At 45.9% G+C, this 15,314-nt stretch overlaps 1 protein-coding gene across 1 annotated transcript in view; it reads left to right on the forward strand.

Moving 5' to 3' along the window:
- The window catches only part of LOC137433382 (voltage-dependent T-type calcium channel subunit alpha-1H-like), a gene marked incomplete at its 3' end in the record, with an annotated part of 532,188 nt that overhangs the window by 502,200 nt on the left and 14,674 nt on the right, over window positions 1-15,314 (forward strand). The window contains exons 26-28 of the mRNA XM_068125712.2: window positions 8,467-8,618; window positions 11,801-11,910; window positions 12,042-12,175. Coding sequence (XP_067981813.2) covers window positions 8,467-8,618; window positions 11,801-11,910; window positions 12,042-12,175 — 396 coding nt within the window. The remainder of the gene's footprint in view (window positions 1-8,466; window positions 8,619-11,800; window positions 11,911-12,041; window positions 12,176-15,314) is intronic.

The raw sequence follows: 15,314 nt of genomic DNA on the forward strand, positions 1-15,314 counted from the left end.
AGAAGAGAGATCAGTCATTGTCATCACTTGAGGATTGCCAAAAAGCTCCCTTCTGATGAACAGGAACAGCTCATTGTAGGCCTGATCCACAGCAGCGCCATACTGAGCTTCAGCATCATCATCTTGGCTTGCATCCTGTCCACTGCGAACCTCTCTTTTGGTATAGAACCGATAGCACGACCTATGATAGTGACCTTCTGCAGCTACCAGGTCTCTGCTGACTATGGCAAGGATTCTGCTGTCCATTTTCTCCATGGCTACATTCCTGATTGTGGCGTCAGCTCGCAGTTCTCGACATTGTATGAGGATTTCTCTCGTCTTCTGTCCTTTAGCATACTTGGTGTCTTTCTGGCAGAAAATGCACTCTGCCTCATAAGTCCTTGATGTGCTTGCACATTGTCTAGCTGCTCTCTGTGATCCTGTGTCTTGAGCAGGTTCACTGGCACTGGCACATTTGAGGATGCCATCAAGATGTCTTTTCATGGTGAAGAGACTGCGACATTTTCTGTGGTACTGGATTGTTGGAATCTGTCCATCAGGAAGGTTCGTAGCTAGTTTCAAAATTGCTGCATGTTTTCTGATCTGGGCTGCCCTCAGCAATGTTCTCCATGAGTCAATGTCTTGTAGTGAAACCAGCTTGTCTGTATTGTCATTGGAACAGTGGATGATGCACTCCACTCGTGGCCGCTTTAGTGGCAGGCTGCTTGCTCCGTCAGAGGCCATGTTCAGTCAGTTTTCACCTGCAACATAGAATTATCAATCCACATTACTATGTTGCACAAATTAGTAGTCTGCCAGTCCTTAATTATATTTAATTACACTTAATTAGACTGGTGAAACCAGTGGACTGATATCTGAAAGCAAATCAAGCATTCATGACTGGACTAATTCTAACCTGCAGGCTGCAAATGTATATCACCACTGATGAGGGGAAATCAGCACTTTACATATCTGTCATATATTTTCTGCTTAACTAAATAGACATAATTATTGCAGAGCCTCTTGTTCTTGCCTCACCTACCAGGAAGTATCCACCAGTGGCCAAGTATACGGAATACGGAAGAAAACTGGACACTGCCAGCATCCAACATATATTTTGTTCTTAACTAAGACACTAAAACTGAAGAAAAAGTTAGTTTCCACACATGAATAAATACAAGAATATGTATTATATAGTATAACATACATGTCTTTATTACAAACATCCATTTGCTAAGATATTTAAGCATGTTACATTGTCTATTCAGCTAAAAAAATGATTTGGAAGATGATACTAGTAACAACAGCGCGGAGTTGCGGTATCGCGATTAATGCAAAAACAGCTTTCCTGCAAGAAAAATGAAAAAGCTACCCATTTGGAATTGCTATCACATATTATTTTACTTATATGGGTGTAACAAATAAATTGGCACCATGGAACTTTTGCCACCTCGGGTGGTACCGATATCTGGTCTGGCCCATGGACTAGATGTCATCAAGAAAGCAATCGATATTCTGAATCCAGGTCAGATCCCTGTAATCACACTTGATCCGCCACTGTACACACTTGCCAAACAGATCCAATGGAGATGGCCAGAAACACACGGAGAAGATCACTTCGTCATGGTCTTTGGTGGACTCCATATTGAGATGGCAGCATGGAAAACCCTCGGTGACCTTCTGGATAGCAGTGGGTGGACAGGCGTTCTGATGCTTGCAGGGGTTGCTACAAGTGGTACTGCTGATTCCTTCCTGAAAGTGACCCATGTGACACGCACACGACGAGCACACCAAGTCACAGCCAGTACTCTCTATCTTCTCCTGAAGGAAGCCTACAGCCAGTACACCAGTGGACTAGATGAGGGACAGGATACGATACCACTAGATGACTGGTGCGGTGAACAAGTCAATGCAAGTCCACAGTTTCAGTTCTGGTTCCTAATTATGCAGCTAGAACTGGCAGTCCTGATCTATGTGAGATCCGTCCGTGAAGGAAACTTCCAACTGTACACTGATGCTCTGACCAAGCTTGTACCATGGTTCTTTGCCTTGGGACATACAAACTATGCCAGGTGGATCCCAGTTCACTTGCGCGACATGGTGACACTTGCAACAAAGCATCCAACTGTATACGCACAGTTTCTGGCAGGAAACTTCACCATGAAGAAGACTACACGTGCATTCTCTGCCATAGCCTTAGACCAGGCACACGAGCAAAATAATGCATTGGTGAAAGGTGATGGAGGGGCTGTAGGTCTTACGGAGAATGCTGCAGCTTTGCGCCGATGGATGGTGTCTGGTCCAGAGATGGCCAAACTGATCTATAAGTTCGAGGCCACAACAGAAAAAAGAATTAGGAAAACTGAACTAAAACACCATGAACAGACAAAGCACACGCAGGTAGCCTTTGCTCGAGATGTGAGAGCACTCACCCGTGTCATAGGAGAGATGGGGAACCCATTCTGTGACGACAGCAAAGATCTCTTGGTGCTAGACAGCAGAGACCTGGCAGACCCAGCAGTCATCAACACCCTTTACCAGATCGAGAAGCTGGGAAAAGAACAGTATGACACATATGTGAACGAGAGGCTTGTACATCAGACAAAGCCTATCACTGACCCAATAAAAAGAAACAATCTCCCTCTCTTCAGCCGACCCCCAGTCAGAGAGAAGTCAAGAACAGAGTTGAAGGTGGTATCTCTGAAGAATGACTGCGTTCTGTTCTCCAGGCTGTTTATTGCATCCCAGACACGGAATGGAGATCTTGATGAATTATTTGCACATGAAAACCAAGCTTGTCCCCCTGCATTGTCACAAATGGGCAAAATCCGGCTTGGAACCAAGTCTGATCTGGTTGGGTGCTTAGAAGATCTGATCACCTCACGGGAAAATGATGATGTAAGCCCCCCTGTTGAAGTCATGATCCTGGATGGAGCAGCCATCGTGAACATGCTGGCACCTCGTAATGCGAAGACCTTCTCTGAGTATGCATCACTAGTATTCTTGCCATACATCACATCTCAGATACAAAATAAGAGCAGGGTTGATATTATCTGGGATGAATATTTCCCAGACAGTTTGAAAGCCGACACCAGGAAGACGAGGGGTAAAGGCACCAGGAGACGAGTTGAGCCATCTAGTTCCATCCCTCGAAACTGGCAGGCCTTCCTTCGCATAGACGAGAACAAGGTGGAGTTGTTTGACTTTCTAGCAACGAGGATAGCAAACATTGAGACTGACAAGCAAATCGTCACCACAAACCACAAAGAAGTTTTTTGTACACAGCCACGAGATGTTACTGGTCTTTCCCCGTGTAGTCACGAGGAGGCAGATACAAGGATACTACTCCATGTCCAAGATGCAGTCAGACAGGGCTATACCAAGGTGTCAATCCGCACAGTGGACACAGATGTTTTGATCCTTGCAGTGGCAGCAACTGGATATCTTGACATCGATGAACTCTGGGTTGCTTTTGGCACAGGGAAGAATTTCAGGCACTTGGCAGCTCACGAGATGGCTGTGGCACTGGGACCAAACAAGTGCCGAGGGTTGCCATTCTTCCACGCCTTCACTGGGTGTGACACCGTGTCCTGCTTCGGCGGAAGGGGGAAGAAAACAGCATGGGAAACATGGAAAGCCTATGATGAGGTCACCTCAGCTTTCTGCGCACTGGCTGCCACACCAACCATTTCAACTGCAAATGACAACATGGATCCACTGGAGCGTTTTGTTGTTCTGCTCTACGATCGAACAAGCAGCCAGGAACATGTTAACGATGCCCGCAAGCATCTCTTCACCCAGACTGGTAGATCAATAGAGGCTATCCCACCAACGCAAGAAGCCCTCAGACAACACATCAAGAGAGCTGCCTACCAAGCCGGCTTTTGTTGGGGCCAGATGATGATTTGCGCACCTGAGCTCCCATCGCCAAGTGAATGGGGTTGGAAACAGAGTAATAACGGCTGGGGGATATATTGGACAACCCTCACAGAGGCAACTGAGGCATGCCGACAATTGATTAGATGTGGATGCAAGAAGGGTTGCAGGAAACAGTGCAAGTGTGTTAAGGCCGCACTCCAGTGCTCAGCTCTGTGTCACTGTGCAGGGGAGTGCACACGATAGTATACAGGAGGAATAACACACCTGTTACATATACACAAACATGTGGAAGACTGTTTTGTAGACTGTTTTATAGTGAAAGTCACTTCCACAGCGTTAATGTGGCATTTTCACTTCATTTCCATTGTGTTTCTGGAGTTTGCTCAAAATAGCTCAAAAAGTAATTATTTTTGTAAAGAATAAGGACCAAATAAATGTTATGTGAGTTTGTTGACATTTAATTATGATCTTACAACCTGTTTACGTGAAAAAAACATCATAGGTGTGCTTGAGCAATAAGTAAATCTAGTTTTATAGACATCGGTACTGTGTATCTTATTATCCGTAAACGGCCATTTTTAAAATGGCCGCCATTTTGTCCCTAGGAAAAGATTTGAATGCCCCTATATCCAAAAATCTTCCTAGTAGTATGCTCTATCAGTGTTCAAAATTTCATGCTTGTATCACCAAAAGCACAATTTTTTCACATATCTGCTGGGCTATATCTACAATATAAGAGAGATGTCTGTGTGTCGCCATTTTTCTCAGAGATGGCTGAACGGATCTTCGTCAAACATTTAGAGGTTCATCAGTGAGTGCCTGGGAGTGTTTTAGCCAATATATATATATATATATATATATTTTTTTAAAGATCGCTTTTTTGAAGTAAAAAAAAGAAATCGCTCAATAGTGCCTAAGCTTTTAAAATGAATGACAGTTATATACAAGTACACATTCGCATAAATAAATACAAAACAATCACCAGACATTTGAACACAAATAAATCAAACAATTCCGTAAGTGTACGAAGTTGGTAGTACGGCTTCTTTTTCTTCCTGTTCGGCATCACACTTAACGCAGAAACGGGATGAACACCACATTCACCAGTATATATTTAACGAAAAGGTGATGAACCCCCTTCCTCCCCTGCCTCCTCCCCCCCTCCCCTCCACTTCCCTCCTCCCTCTCCCTTCACCCCTCCCTCTCCCTCCTCCCCCATTCCCCTCCTCCCCCCATTCCGCTCCTCCCCCCATTCCCCTCCTCCCCCCATTCCCCTCCTCCCCCCTTCCCCCCCCACTCCCTCTTCCCCCTCTCCCCCATCCACTCCCCCCCATTCCTCCCCCCTCCCCTCCCCTTCCCCCCTTCCCCCCCCTCCTCCCTTTCCCCCCTCCTCCTCTCCCCCCTCCCCTCCCCTTCCCCCCCTTCCCTTCCCCTCCCTCCCTCCCCTCCCCCCTCTCTCCCCTTCCCCCTCCCCTCCCCTTCCCCCCCTCAAAACGGAGTAGCCTTTCAAAGACCCCCCCCCCCCTCCCTCAGAATATGAGGCAAGAGTATGAATATGAATATGAGGCAAGAGTCAGCTTTTATTTCTTGGTATTTTTATGCATATATGTTTAACGATTGTAGAGCAATCACACTTTTTATGTTCAGTCTCCCCACATACATGCTTACATACATACTTACATACATACATACATACATACATACATACATGCATACATACATGCATACATACATACACACAAATACACACACACATACGCATGCGCGGTTCGTTGAGGGGAATGGGGGGAGGAGGGGAATGGGGGGAGGAGCGGAATGGGGGGAGGAGGGGAATGGGGGAGGAGGGAGAGGGAGGGGTGAAGGGAGAGGGATTCGCGGTTACATAATTGCTCAAGCGGATGATAAATTAACATAAAGTTCCGAATTTCCTTCCACAGCAATTATGTAACCACTGAATGAATGTAATGTATGGTACCAGTATACAAATAAACGAGTACGGTCGCTCATATGTGTAAGACAGGTGGTCATTGTGAACCTTAACCAGGCGTTTCAAGAATCATAACAAATTTAACAACAATACCAACAAAGGATTAAACATCACTATGGAGACGAGAGTTTTATTCACTTCCTCTTTGTAAGCAGGAACGTTAAGGACTAGGTTGGTTGGTTCCATCATCCTTTCATCATCATGGAAATGTGTTTTGCAATTCAAATTTCCTTACTCTGTTTCATATTACTGAGTTATGGATATTCCCTTCTGTATTATTGTACTGATCTACCTATTCGACCGCATTTGGTTCCATTATGAGCTTTCCCAAAAAACTATTCAACCCCCAAACATTGCACAGTATAACCAAAAACAACAATATTCAAGACATCATTTAACGATAATCCATAGACATTATTTAAATTCATAATTTATAGCCTAGCTTCATTGATGCACAGAGCTGTGTGCGACTTCTTTTTTTTGAGATGCTCTAGACTGAACAATATGGATTAGACTAGATGTAGGAGCTGACAAACACCTTCTCGGTAATGAGTGCAGATAAATTGGACATAAACCACAGTAAAGTCGAAGTCTTTTGGGACTGCCACTGGTAGCATGTAACCCAGTGCTACCTGCCGCATGGTCGGGTTGTCGGTGACTAAACCTACACCTTCACTGGCTTTGCTCGTGGGGAGGGTGACTGTTACACCGTGCCGGGACCAAAAACAACACCTGACAAAGGGCGAATGAGCTCCCGTAGGGGGCCAACAATCATCCAGTGAGGAGGCGGTGTCTCCTAAAAACACTCATCCGGTGTGGACCGGTTTGAGTCATAGCACAGACTTTAAAATGGTACTGAAGGAGCTGCGCTCCAACGCGAGTCGAAAGAATTGACGCGACCAAAGACGGAATTCGTCCGAGTTGCTTTATTGAAACAAAACAGCTCAGGTATTCTGACAAAAGCCCGTTTATCGGGCAGCAATATATATATACACATTTATGTCGGGAAGTTTGCCCGGCAAAAGCTATACCGGGCATGCCCGGGTGTCAAGGGCGAGCCTTGGAAAGGCGAGTCTGGACCTGCCCGGGCGTGTTTGGCTGCGGCCTGGCAAGTCGAGGCTGGGCGTGCCCGGGCGCTCTGGACAGCACTGGAAAGGCGAGAGCGGGCATGCCCGGACGCTCTGGGCGAGCCCTGGAAAGGCGATAGCGGGCATGCCCGGACGCTCTGGGCGAGCCCTGGAAAGGCGAGAGCGGGCATGCCCGGGAAAGACGAGACCGGGCATGCCCGGGAGGTTCGGGCGTGCCCGGGAACAGTGAGTCCGGGCATGCCCGGGAGAGGCGCGTCTGGCCGTGTTCTGGCCGGTGCAAGGCGATTGTGTGCATCCAGCGGTAACCGCTACAGTACATGCTGCGTCCTTGCTTGAAATGGTAGAGCACGGACAATCCCCATTGGTTGGCATCCATGGGGAGGAGGAAATTCCTTTTCAGAAAATGCCCCGCTAAGTGCGGTGAGAAAAGCGACGCCATTGTTTTGACGTCCCTGGTACCCAGAGTATTCTGGGAAGTGATGGTAGTGACGTCACTTCCCCCAAGCTCAGCGGTTGTGTTAACTTTGTCTCTTCAGTGTGTGTGTGTGTGTGTGTGTGTGTGTGTGTGTGTGTGTGTGTGTGTGTGTGTGTGTCCAAGCCTGCCTCTGCATGCTTGGCAAGCCTGTAGGCCTTGAAACGCACTTTGAAACGCACCTCACACTATGGAGTCAACTAGCCAGCTTGAAATGTGGTGAAGGCCGCCCAATCATGATAGTCGAGCCCATGGTCTGATTTGCTCTTCAAGGCCTGAAAGGAAATATAGTGAATTTATGTTGAAATACATTTTGCTGTGGCCACGGATACTGCACATAATCTGTTCAGGCTTTACTTGCGGCGTTTGAATTAGACAACTTTGTCCACATTTCATTAATGAAAACAAGACAGAGCAATTAGAAAGATCTTTTAACTGCCGAGTGTCATCATGGTCTATAGATTGCATTGTATCTTCGAATGAGCAATATGTATTGAAGTCGATCTGCATGTGGACTCACACACTCATTGACACAGACCGATTACAATGACCTCTGCCTACCCTTCGGGAATAGGTGACGTGAAGCAAAAAATTAAATTAAAAAAATTATTTAAAAAAATCATTAAATATTTAAAGCATTGAGATTGAGCTAATTCATTAGATTATGTTTGTCGAAGTTGTAACTTAAAGCCATATTAATTTAAATGAGGCTCTGTTTGATCACCGAGTTTTCAGCTTCATTAAAATCAACTCTACTGTTAATACCTATAATTTTTTATTGGGTAGTATGGGAGCCTTTATTACTCCCATGATTGAAAATAGATGTTGCATACAAAAAATATTGTATACATCTTGCATACAAAATATATCTTGAATACAAAAAAAACAAAAAACGATGTGCGAACACAATTTCTCTGTTGATTGATTAGAAATGTTTAGAAAATTAACAAAGTGGACTCAAAGGAAGTAGATTGCCTTACAACCATTGTATGAGTAAGCATGGGGATGCAGGCAGAGAGCCATCGTAGTCTGCTGTGGTGTTCCACATGGTCATTTTGCAGGAGCTCAGAAGAAACCGTACTACATAGACTACTCGCACACTCGCCTGCTCATCCACTCGGTTTGTACGAGCAGCTACCTTGACCTCTTCATCACCGCTGTGATTGGCCTCAACGTTGTCACCATGGCCGTGGAACACTACGACCAGCCTAGGGTGAGTGGAGACAAAGTTGTAAAAATTGCAAAGTTTGCAAAAAGTTGTGCAACTTCTCTGTCAACCATTGACTACAATTTGCCACCATAAATATTATTTTAATAATAATATAAAATAAAGTTTTTGTTTGTTTGTTTGTTTGTTTGTCTGCACGCGCTATTCTCCTGAACGGTGAAAGATAGGAGGAAACCTCTGAAACAAAAAATGTTGGGATGGACCCCGGGAAGGTTATAGGCTAGGTGGCGAGGCCGGTTGAGGCCGCCTCGGCCGGGCTGGGCCCATTTCGCAATTAAAAGCCAAGCTGAATTATCGGCGTCAATCTTCTGCGGCCACGAGTAAAAGCTGAATTATATTAGTAAATTCATTCAAAAAGAACCAAAAATGTCGGGACGGGCCCCGGGAAGGTTATAGGCTAGGTGACGAGGCCGGTTGATGCCACCTCGGCCGGACTGGGCCCATTTCGCAATTAAAAGCCGAGCTGAATTATCGTCATCAATCTTCTGCGGCCGTGAGTAAAAGCTGAATTATATTAGTAAATTCATTCAAAAAGAACCAAAAATGTTGGGACGGGGCCCGGGAAGGTTATAGGCTAGGTGACGAGGCCGGTTGATGCCGCCTCGGCCGGGCTGGGCCCATTTCGCAATTAAAAGCCGAGCTGAATTATCGTCATCAATCTTCTGTGGCCGCGAGTAAAAGCTGAATTATATTAGTAAATTCATTCAAAAAGAACCAAAAATGTCGGGACAGGCCCCGGGAAGGTTATAGGCTAGGTGGCGAGACCGGTCGAGGCAGCCTCGGCCGGGCTGGGCCAATTTCGCAATTAAAAGCTGAGCTGAATTATAGTAGTCGATCTTCTAAGGCCGCGAAGAAAAGCTGAATTATAGTAGTAAATTCATTCAAAAAGAACTCGGGCAACGCCGGGTGCATTCGGCTAGTTTTAATACAAAAGTTTGTGTTCGAGAAGCTTTTCTGGTGGTTTTCCAGTGAGAGCAACAGGAGTTTTTTTTGTCAGAGGCAGGCCATTACATGGTTAATTGGTCTTCTTAATTGAGGTGGGTGGTGGTTCGTGTGCAGCCACCCGGCTGCTGGTTGCATCATTTTCCTGTGGGCGCGTCTGCAGCTGATGCAATGCCTCTCTATAACCAGTTATCTGGTACTTATTTTGCCGACCTCAGAAGGAAGACAGGCTGAGTCAACCCAACTGGTGTTAATTCAACGGGTTTCAAATTCAGGACCTTAGGATCCCAAGCCCGCCACCCTAACCATTAGGCCGCCACCCATCCAACACCAGGTGATCTTAATTGAAGTGATAATCATCTGTGGGAGAGCATGTCAACGGCCTAAATTGGGTCACATGTCACGCTACCCTTTTGAAGTTGTTGGTCTATATATCGTTGGGTGAGATATTGTTCAGACAAGTGTTAGTGATGTTGTCGACCCTTTTTTCAGTTGTCTTTAAATATCTTGTTTTCTGTGCTACATATTTGATGCAAGCCTGGACCTGCATGAGGAAATTTTATGTTGAATGTGCGATTTTGGAACATCGGCGTATGATTAACGAACTTGTAAAGATCTCAAATGAATTGTTTCAATAACAATATGCCAAAGAATCAATCAAAACAATATTTGGTAAAGTAAAAATCCCATCATGAGAGAATACAAGATAAAACAAGAACGAGCAATCAAACTGTGCTAAAGCTTGTGGCATTTGGTGATACTTCAAAGACAGGTAAACATTTTGCCTGCTCTAACTGTCTTCACGGAATTTGTCAAGGTTTCTTAGGGTTATACTTAGGGTTATAAAGGTTATAAAGGGTCTCGGGGTCTTAAAGGGTCATGGGGGTCTAAACAGTCTTTAAAAGGGTCTTAATTGGACTTGAGGGTCCATGTGGCCTTTTGGGGTCTTAGGGGGTTTTAAAGGGTCTTAGGGATCTTAAAGGGCTCTAAAGGGGCTTATAGATCTTAAAGGGGTCTAAATGGTTTTAGGGGTCTTCAGGGTCTTAAAGGGTGTTAGGGTTCTGAAGGGTCTAAAGGGTCTTATGGATCTAAAGAGTCTGAATGAATGAATGAATGATCGTTTTAAGGCCATTTTCCCCGCTATAGCGAGGGTTAGCCTTGCGGGCCCCATGACAATCATGGTTCCCTGTTTGAGGCAATGTTTTTATGGCCGGATGCCCTTCCTGACGCCAACCCTTAGTCGCCTCTTACGATGCGCAGAGATACGGTGTACCTATTCTAAACCGGGGTACACACCGGGATCATTCATCCCAGCAAGCTGGTACTCAATTTGCCGACCCCGGAAGGATGACAGGCTGAGTCAACCCCCCTGGTGTTAAATTAGCGATCGGCCGGGATTCGAACCCAGGATCCTAGGATCCCAAGCCGGCACCCTAACCGCTAAACCAACACCAGGCTTAAAGGGATCTTAAAGGATCTTAGGGGTCTTAAAGGGCCTTAGGGTTCTAAAGTATCGAAATGGTTTAAGGGGGGTCTAAAAGGGTCTTTGGGGTCTTAAAGGCTATTAGGTGTCTAAAGGGTCTTAGTGGTCTAAAGGGTCTTAGCGGTTTAGAGGGTCTTATAGTATCACCTGCTGAACTCATCCACCAAGTTTTATCTGAATCCGTCCAGAACCTTTTGAGATATCGTGCTATATATACATCGTTTTGGGCCCTATCTCTCAATGATGAAGAAATACGTAGAAGATTAAAAATTATCTTATGCCAATCTAGATCTTCACCAAAATCACATAAATTCCTCCTTGTCACACACCCATCCTGCCCACCAAATGTCGTCCAAATCAGTCCATAATTTTTTGAGTTTTCATGCTCACAGACAAACAGACAGACAATCATGGGTGAAAACATAACCTCTGTCCACTTTCAGTGGTGGAGGTAACAACTCAGAGATCTTTGGCTATGTATATTTTTACAGCAGCAAATATCATGGAGGAGCTTCTGTGTAAACTGCGTGCAGCACAAAGACATGCGGACACATTATTTTACTTGTACATCAATTACACAAGGACATCAGAGGCCAATGGAAGCAAATGTCAACATTTGATTTGAACTTAGAATCACATACTCTTGAGCATTCGATTCTGTTGGGAATGCTAATCAGATGTTGTTGTTACTGTTGTTGTATTAGTGACTGAAATAATGTTTCATCTGTCATTCTCATTTAAGTCTTTGGAAGAAGGCCTCAAGTTTTGTAACTACGCCTTCACCAGCGTCTTCGTCCTGGAAGCTGTGCTAAAGCTTGTGGCATTTGGCATTCGGCGATACTTCAAAGACAGGTAAACATTTTACCTGCTCTAACTATCTTAACGGAAGTTGTCAGGGTTTCTAAGGCAGGGCTATTAAATATCTATTAATGTCACGTCCAGATTTCACATTTTATTAACCTGTCTCTTACATTAACTTCCAGGTGGAATCAACTAGATCTGGCCATTGTTCTCCTTTCTATCATGGGTATCACGCTGGAGGAGATAGAAATGAAGGCTTCTCTACCTATCAATCCAACCATCATTCGCATCATGCGAGTGCTGCGCATCACTCGAGGTGTGGTTCCCACAAAAAAATTCCACATCCTTGCTTCACTAGATTCGGTGACTTCGTGAAAATGTATCATAGCAGGTACCGTTAACTCAGTATTTGATTTGCTCACTAAACGGTGACTTCTGAGCAAAGTACAGTATACATGAAATGCATTTAAGGCAGCTTCATCTGAAGTCAGGAAAATTGGTATTTTTTTCCATCCCAATGAAGAGCACTTGGTATTCACAGGTTGTTGTTGTTGTTGTATAGCCCAAGACAGTTCTCTCGAACAAGACTGCGGCACAGACAGCCGATCAATCTCGCAGGAATACCCCAGGGTCCCCCCACATCCAGGATGATGTACCACCACCTTCACAAAGCCAGGGCCACGACATAGTTAGGGACAGAAAGATAGAGAAAGAGAGAAGACACAGAGATGAGAGGGAAAGGGCCGGTCCATGGGGACCGATCGACACTCTGTAACCGAGCTGCCCTGATGAATCCGGGCAGCAGGGAATAATGGGGAAGATTTGGCCCCCGACTTGCATTGGGGGGTACGTACAACCACCGTGAAGAGGAGTCCCCGATAGTTGTTGTTGGTATTCATAGGTTGAACCTGATGGTGTACATGGAAACACCATCTATAATAATAAAAGGCAGTGTCCGTCCATCCATCCATCTGTCTCTTCCATAACTCCAAAACCATGAAACCTAGCGGCCCCAAACTTTGCAAGCATACACCTGGACCTCCATCAGATTGCAAGGATGACAATTGGGTGTTTGGGTGTGTTATAACACCCTTTTTGAAAATTATTAATGAGGTGCTCATAAGAAAAAACCCGAAAAAGCCTTACCAATATGGTGGGCCGCCATCTAGGTCAGCCCACTGCCACTCAATGGGTTCTTAAGCCGCCGTTTTGTTTCGGCCTATTCAAACGTGCCTTGCCTTTGAAACACAATCGATTATTACTACATGATTGAAGCATATCATCAAAATCTGGATTCGGATATGAGGATTGGATCCTCTAGTCTAGACTAAATAAATGTCCAAATCTGGAGTGAAATCTGACAAAATTTACCATATCTAGCGATTTTTATAGCTAAGTGTATATATTCATTTATTTAAGCAAGGCTGTCATTCTCCTACTGGGGTTATTTTTTATTATTTAACTTAATACCATAATAATTTTAACCTAATTCATACTTCCATGGGATAGGGTGTCAGTGTCACTCCACTGTACCTGCTATTTTAAAAAAATTCCTCAGCCATTTCAACCAGAAGAAATCAGCTTGCTATTGCTTGCCAAGCCAGCCGTTCCTTGTCACCTTTTTGTTGAAGTGCTTGCTAGAGTGCTTAAGCCGCTTGCTGAGGGCTCCACAAATGAAGTGAGAAATGCCTGTGTACTTAATTAATTAGTCACAAGGCCAGGGAAGTTTGGGTGTGGTACGACACCCTTTTTGAATATGATTAACCACCACTTGGTGAACGCTATTCAGGCTGCTTTTGCAAGCCATGGCGTTACAGTAGACAGAGCTCCCTTTTTGTTTTTAGGTTTTTTTTGTTTTTACGTTTTACGTCCCATTTTTTTATTGACTAACATTTTTGTGCGATTATACTAACCCTGCCCACTCCCCTCTCCCTCCCACCTCTCTTCATATTCCCATCAGGAAGCGACTCATTGTTACCCGACAACGCTGGGTACTTTTGCTAGTATTGTAGAGGTTACCTTATTCACATGTCGCGGTTAACTTATCCGCATGTGACGGTTACCAATACCATATGTTTGGTCTAATTCACGTGCACGGGCTTTTGGTTTGTTGGACGTGACGCACGCGCGGTTGTGGGAGCCACGCCCTCCGAAGAGGGTTTTGGCTTTATAAAAGCTGTGACACTTCTGTTCGCGTTTAGAGTGTGCTGGGTTCTGTACGAATAAACAAGCTTTGAACTCAACCAAATGGCCTCGTTCTCTCGCCTTCTGCGACTCCTAAACTGGTGACCTCGGCTGCCCCCGAACGGATTCAGGGGCTGCAAACGAACACGGCAGTTTCGATCGCACTGCCGGAGTTTTGGACACGACGAGCGGCCATGTGGTTCGCGCACCGCGCTCGGCTCCTCTACGACCGGAGGGGCGAGCCCGCTCCAGGACCCTCCGAAGGAACGCAGTTACAGGATGTGGGTGGCACTGCTGCTCATCTCTTGCGCGCGCACTGACGTTGGCGGCATGGCTGCTTCGTTACCTTCGCGCGCACTGCTGTTCGTCACCTTCGCACAACTTCACTCTACAACTACAGCTGCAACTCGCGCAACTACTTCTCCGACCCTGCATCCTCGGGAGGCCCGCGAGGAACCTCGGCAGCCTCCCCCGAGGCCTTGACCAGCCCCTCGGTTGGCTCAACCGCTTTTCGCGTGCACCGAGGCCGAGCGCTGCTCGAGCCTTCTCGGCACTGCACCCGTGAACTGCAACCTCGGGAGGCCCGCGAGGAACCTCAGCAGCCTCCCCCGAGGACTTGACCAGCCCCTCGGTCGGCTCAACCCCACGGCTGCGTTTTTTCGCGCGTACCAGGGCCTTAGCAGGGCCAGGCACTGCTCGAGCCTTCTCGGCACTGCTGAGCGTGCCTGCGAACTACGTACACGCCCGTGGAGTGCCTTCTGGGGGGGGGGGGGGGCGCATGTAGCGGTTACCTTATTCACATGTCGTGGTTAACTTATCCGCATGTGACGGTTACCAATACCATATGTTTGGTCTAATTCACGTGCACGTGCTTTTGGTTTGTTGGACGTGACGCACGCGCGGTTGTGGGAGCCACGCCCTCCGAAGACGGTTTTGGCTTTATAAAAGCTGTGACACTTCCGTTCGCGTTTAGAGTGTGCTGGGTTCTGTACGAATAAACAAGCTTTGAAGTCAACCAAATGGCCTCGTTCTCTCGCCTTCCGCGACTCCTAAAGTATCTTAATAAATTGTAATGACAGTCCTTCAGGCAATGGGAAATTCCAGTAAATAATTGAGCAATGCTTTCCTGGAGATTAAAAACTCAATTGGCTTTCAGATTCAACACAGGTTAAAACGATCAACACGTGTCGAGGTTTGTGAAAGGACAGAATAAGAGGGCAAAGGGACCACAGACAGAATGTGGGATAAAGGAGAAACAGGAGGCCAAGAGG

Source organism: Myxine glutinosa, chromosome 10 (assembly GCF_964187855.1).
Source record: "Myxine glutinosa chromosome 10, kmMyxGlut1.1, whole genome shotgun sequence".
Classification (NCBI taxonomy): domain Eukaryota; kingdom Metazoa; phylum Chordata; class Myxini; order Myxiniformes; family Myxinidae; genus Myxine; species Myxine glutinosa.